General features: G+C 52.4%; 1 protein-coding gene across 7 annotated transcripts in view; it reads right to left on the reverse strand.

The window, feature by feature from the left end:
- MYO5A (myosin VA) overlaps positions 1-2,833 on the reverse strand; it is a 213,266-nt gene extending 210,433 nt beyond the window's left edge. For all 7 annotated transcript variants that reach the window (XM_008268991.5, XM_051822368.3, XM_008268989.5 and 4 more), the window contains exon 1: positions 2,488-2,833. In XM_008268991.5, the coding sequence (XP_008267213.4) occupies positions 2,488-2,514 (27 nt within the window). In that variant the 5' untranslated portion in view covers positions 2,515-2,833. The remainder of the gene's footprint in view (positions 1-2,487) is intronic.
- Positions 2,834-6,000: the final 3,167 nt, after the last annotated feature.

Consider the following 6,000-nt stretch of genomic DNA (forward strand, 5'->3'; position numbering starts at 1 on the left):
CGAAGATGGCCTGTTTGCAGTGGGCATTTGGTCTAGTGGTTAAGACACCAGTATCCATGTTGGAATGCCCGGGTTCAATTTTTTTTAAAAAGATTTATTTATTTATTTGATAGGCTGAGTTGCAGACAGAGGGAGGGAGAGACACAGAGACAGGTCTTCTATCCACTGGTTCAATCCCCAGATGGCCACAATGGCTGGAGCGGGGCAGATCCAAAGCCAGGAGCCAGGAGCTTCCTCTGGGTCTCTCACGTGGGTGCAGGGGCCCAAACATTTGGGCCATCTTCCACTGCTTTCCCAGGCCATTAGCAGAGACCTGGATCAGAAGAGGAGCAGCCAGGACACGAACCGGCACCCACATTGGATGTGGACAACGCAGGCAGAAGCTTAACCTGCAACACCACAGCACCAGCTCCCTAGGTTCAATTTTTAAGTCCAGTTCCTGATTTTACCTTCTTGCCAATGTAGTCCCTCGGAGGCAGTAGTTCAAGTAGTTGGTCCCTGCCACCCATGGGTAAGACCTGGACCGATTTCTTATCTCTTACCGCTCAAATGAGTGCCAGTTCAAGTTCTGGCTGCCCCACTTCCAGTTCCGTGCTATTGCGACTGAGAAAGCAACAGAGGATGGCCCTAGGACTTGGACCCCTGTTATCCACGTGGGAGACTTGTTTAAAGTTTCAGGCTCCTGGCTTTGACCTGGGCTGGCCCTGAACCTTGTAGCCATGTGGGGAGTGTATCAGTGGATGGAAGATCTCTCCCTCTATCTCTCCCCCCCCTTTCTCTCTCTCTCTCTGTGACTCTGCCTTTCAAATATATAAATAAATCTTAAAAAAGAAAGTCCCAGAGAATGTCTCATAGCAGCTCATTTCAGTTGAAGAAATCAATCATATACTTCATATCTGCAGAGAAATTCTTAAGTTACAAAAAAGCTTTCACAACCTCTAAGTTTGATCCTCACAAACTCATGGAAGGGTTGCAGAGCAGGTACAATGAACTCCTTCCACAGAAGAGGAACAGAACCAGAGGGTCAAGCGACTTGCCAAGAGTCACACTGTAAGCGAAAAGATCTGGACCAGAATCCAGGTGTCCTGATGTCCAGACCTCTTCCTTTTATAAAGCGTTAGAACTTGTAGCCCCTGGGCCCGGCACCATGGCACAGTGGGTTAATCCTCCATCTGCAGTGCAGGTATCTCAGATGGTCGCGGTCGCCAGTTCTAGTCCCAGCTGCTCCACTTCTAATCCAGCTCTCTGCTATGGCCTGGGAAAAGCAGTGGAGAATGGCCAATTCCTTGGGGCCCTGAGCCCATGTGGGAGACCAGGATGAAGAGCATGCAACACAGATCAGTGCAACACTGGCCTTGCGGCCATTTGGGGAGTGAACCAACAAGAGGAAGACCTCTCTCTCCCTCTCACTGTCTGTAACTCTGCCTTTCAAATAAAAAAAAATAAATAAATAAAATAAAAAAAAAAGAACTTGGATTCCGGGCTTCCTTGAGTCACAACTGAAGCAATGACTCCTAGATCCTTGCATCGCATTTGGAAGCAATAATTCCTAGATCCTAATGGAGACTCTGTTGCAAATACAAACTCAAAAAGTTGGGGCAATTCTGTTAACTCGAATTAGGTAATCAATCGCTGTCAAAACACCTACTTACACATGAGTTACAGCATAAAATGCCAGAATTACAAACATCCACCAAGGGCACTACACACTGCCCAAAACAAATTTTCAGGACAGTTCTCCGAAAGATGCCAATTCGAGATGATCAGACTCAGAGAACAGTGGTGTCAGTGTTAAGAAAGAAAAGGCTGCCACTTCCCTTAATCAAAACCCAGAAGGAAAAAGCTGGCCCCACAGGAGGTGAAGACATGGAGCCTAACGAGGCTCTAGGGATTCCAAGCAAGCTGCAAACTCGACAATGACCGTGGACCAAGGCAGCTCTCGCATCAGCTCCCACTTAGCCGGCAGCATCCTACCCAAGGGCTCATCGCACCAGGGCAGCCATCTGAAACCGGGCCGCTAAAGGTGAAACCCGACGAGCCGCCCAAAGCGGGGCTGCAAAGCACCTCCGCAGACCCACACAGAGACGTTCTTTAAAGCTAGCGTCCCCAAGAAGGGGACCATCGCATCAACCCCAGCAACCATCTTCCGCAAGCCGAGCGGGGAGGGAGAGGCAACCCGGGCCTCGGCCCGCCCTGCGAAACCCACCTGGGCCCCGTTTCCACTCAGAAACCCGCGCTCCCCAGCCCGAGAAGCCTGGCAGGGGGCCAGGCGACCCCCGGACAGGCCTCCCTCACGTCAACGCCGGAAAGAGGAAGGTGCCGCTGCGGCCCACGGGCGGGCAGCGCCAGGGGTTTGGAAACGCTCGCCAGCGAGCGATGCTGGCCGCGCCGGCCGGGCCCTGGCGCCCCCGCCTCCGCCCCGCCTGACAGCCCGAGGCCCGGGCCTGGTGGCCCCTCCCCAGGGCGCGGACCCGCGGGGCGCGTTACCTTTGTGTAGAGCTCGGACGCGGCCATGGCGGGGCCCTGCGCGCCGACGTCCCCCGCCTGTGCCGAGGCCGCACCTCGCCTGGGCTGCCGGCCGCGCCGACTAGGAAGCGCCGGGGCAGCGGCCGGCAGGGAGCGGAGCGGGGCAGGGCCGGGCGGGGCGGGCCACGCCGAGCGGGGCGGGGCGGGGCGCGGCGCCTCAGGCACTGGCGGCCCGCGGGGGCCTCGCCATCACTCCCGGGCTCGCCGCGAGCTGCTGCGAGCGCTCCGCGTGCCCGGGGTCCTCGGGGTCGCCGCCGCCGCCGCAGCCACCTCGGCGGCCCGCGATGCTGCCGCCGCCGCCGCCGCCCTGTGCATTGTGGGAGCGGGAGGAGGCTGCGCTCGAGCGCTGCCACCGCGGCTGCTCCGGGCTCTCTCGGGCTCACGCTGCCTCCCATCGGTTGCGGGCACCCAGCATCCTCAGCCTGCCAGCCAGTGAAACCCCAAACCTTCCCCGGGACCCCGGTACGTCCGCAGCGAACCCTGAACGATGCAGAAGAGCCCAGTCCCGCAGGGAGGGGCGGCAGCAGCAGGGGCTTGCCGCTGTGTCCAGGTAAATGGCCGGCAGCCTCCAGGCTGTTTCTCCTGTGCCTGCTGGCATTCAGGGAAAGTCTTCTCGAAAGGTTAGAATAACCTAAAACTCCAGAAGAGCCTTGGTAACCGCAGTAACCCGGGGATTTGAGGTGAAGGATCTGCAAGGTCACTCGGAACACCTGGTGTCCACAGAGGGTAGGGGCCGTTCTGACCTCCAGAAAATGAAGAGAGCCTTATAAAGGGGGCGCCCCATGAGACATCCTGGGCGCCTCTTACCTAGTCCTGTGCATTTGCCTGGCGCAACAACCCCTCAAAACCCCCAGCCCCATCTCCTGTCCTTGCAGATTTGGGGATTGTCGGTTTCATGGCACCCCTTGAAGCTTGCAAAGGGCAGCGGACTTCGTGTAAAGTGTCTCTGCAGTTTAACTCTGTATTAAAAGGTCATAGCCTTCAGCCTAACCGTTGTCCTGGCACATGAAGCACAGGCATATGATACTTCCAACCCCCTCTCCATGCTGTCTTCACCCCTACACCCTTGCTCCTCATTAAATAATCTTCCGCGTTCAGTCCCAGCCTGAGTGTTCATCTCTCATGTCTATGAGCTGTTAAGTGGTGCCCAGTGCCCGTTGTGTGAATTCGGTGCCACTTCGATCATGACCAGCTCTCAGGACAGGGCCTGTGTGTTTAAAGGAAAACCATTCCCTGAAGGTGACAGGGGCCAGTGCTCATTCCCTGCAACTCAGCTCTCCTCCTGCTCACTGCAGACAAGCCAGAGGGAATGGCTACAGAGTCCAAAGTCCCACTGAGTTGTCTCTGATCCTTCCAGCTCTAAAACCCATGCATATAGAGAGAAAACATGCAGTTAAGACCAGCAGAACAGAAAGAAGCACTGTTATGTGGCCACTACCCTGCCTCATTTCTCACCCTTCAGATAACGCCTCCCTCTGGACTGCTGAGAAATGCTGAAGATGCTGAGGAAAGAAAACTTGAAAAACTGAACCTCGTGGGTTTGAATGTTTCTTACTGCTGGAACTTTTTTTTTATCACTAAAAGAGAAAGTAGTTATTCCCTTATAATTGCTGAATATGAGCATTTCATCACTCAACTATTTGGGACAATAGTTAAGAGGGACACAGTGGTTATGAGAAGGGTTTGCTATCCTTGACCTTACCTTTGTTCATTCACGAAGAGACTCAAAAAAGTGAGAAGCCCAGATGCTCCACCATGCACACAGCTACTCAGCTCAAGCACTTGTCATTAGGTACAGAAACCAAGGGTGCAGGAGCAAAAGCACTTAGGCCATCTTCTACCACCTTCCCAGGCCATAAACAGAGAGCTGGATCAGAAGAGGAGCAGCTGGGTCTCAAACCAGTGCCCAAATGGGATGCTGGTGCCAAGGCAGACACTTAACCTACTACACCACAGCGTCAGCCCTATGGGTTTTTCTTTCCTAAAATTTGCATTTATTTGAGAGCACCCATCCAGTAATTCACACCCCAAATGCCTGAAACAGGGCTGGGGGCTGAATCTGAAAACCCGGACAACCCAAATGAGTGGCAGAGAGCCAACTACTTGAGGCATCACTGTCTACCTCCCAGAGTGCACATTAGCAGGAAGCTGCAATCAGGATGCGAATGAACTCAGGCACTTCAACATGAGATGTGGCCATCAACTGGCATTTTTTAATATTTTTGCTTCAGTTTATTTTAGGGGTCACTGTTGTCACACAGTGGGTCGTCATGGCCTGCAAAGCTGACATCCCCTATGAGTGCTGATTTATTCCAGCTCTTCCACTTCCAATCCAGCTCCCCACTAACGTGCCTGGGAAAGCAGCAGATGGCTCAAGTGCTTGGGCCTCTGCCATCCATGCAGGAGACCCAGATGAAGCTCCTGGCTTTCACCTCATATAGCCCTAGCCATTGCAGACATCTGGGGAGTGAGTCAATGGATGAAAGATCTGTCTCTCCCTCTAACTCTGGCTTTCAAATAAATAAATCTTTTTAGATAAACCTGCTGCACTACAACACCAGCCCCTCAACTGGAATCTTTAACCACTGCACCCAATGTCTACTCCTAGGTTGTTTTCAAATGAAAACAGTGTCCAAATTTACATGAGAAATCCCTTTCCTCCAAAGTACCATATTCTTGGATATTATTTTTCAACTAATATTGAGAGCTATCATGTGTCACATACTGTTGTTTGATGCTGAATATTCACATATAAACCAGATAAAATTCCCTGCCCTCAGGGTGCTTACATTCTCATCAGGGAGACTAACAATTATAAAGTCAGAGGGGAGGGTGGTTAAGTGTAACCTAGCCATTAGCTCACTAGGGTTGCCACAGCAAAGTACTGTCCCATGTCCCTAGAGCCTAAAAGTTGCAGAGCAAAGTGCCAGCTGGTTCTTCTTAGGTCTGCCAGAGAATCCATTTCATGCCTTCCTTCCTGTCCCTCCTGGCTTCTAGCAATTTCTTGGCTATCTCACACATTTGGCATTCTTTGGCTTCTGCTGTGTCACCCCCGCTGTCTGCCTTCACCTTCCCATGGCATTCACCATGTGTGTGCAAGTCTGCTTGCAAATTTCCCCTTGTTTATAAGGGAACAGGGCTCACCCTAATGACTTCATCTTAACTTGGTCATCTGCAAGGATGGTATTTCCAAATAAAGTCATATTCACAATTGCTAGGTGTAGGATTTCAACACTTTCGGAAGGGAACAAAATTCAACATGATAGTATGTGAATAAAAATTAAACAGAGAAGATGGGGCAGGTATTTGGCACAGCAGTTTAGAAGCCTCTTGGGATGCCTCACATATCAGAATCCTTGGGTTCTAGTGAGCTCTGCTTCCAACCCACCTTCCTGCTAATGCGCATGCTGTGAGGCAGCAGGTGATGGCTCAAGTACTTCCATTTACTGGTTCACTCCCCACGTGCCTGCAACA

The sequence above is a fragment of the Oryctolagus cuniculus genome, chromosome 12, assembly GCF_051225735.1.
Source record: "Oryctolagus cuniculus isolate XC-2025 breed Fujian yellow rabbit chromosome 12, ASM5122573v1, whole genome shotgun sequence".
Classification (NCBI taxonomy): domain Eukaryota; kingdom Metazoa; phylum Chordata; class Mammalia; order Lagomorpha; family Leporidae; genus Oryctolagus; species Oryctolagus cuniculus.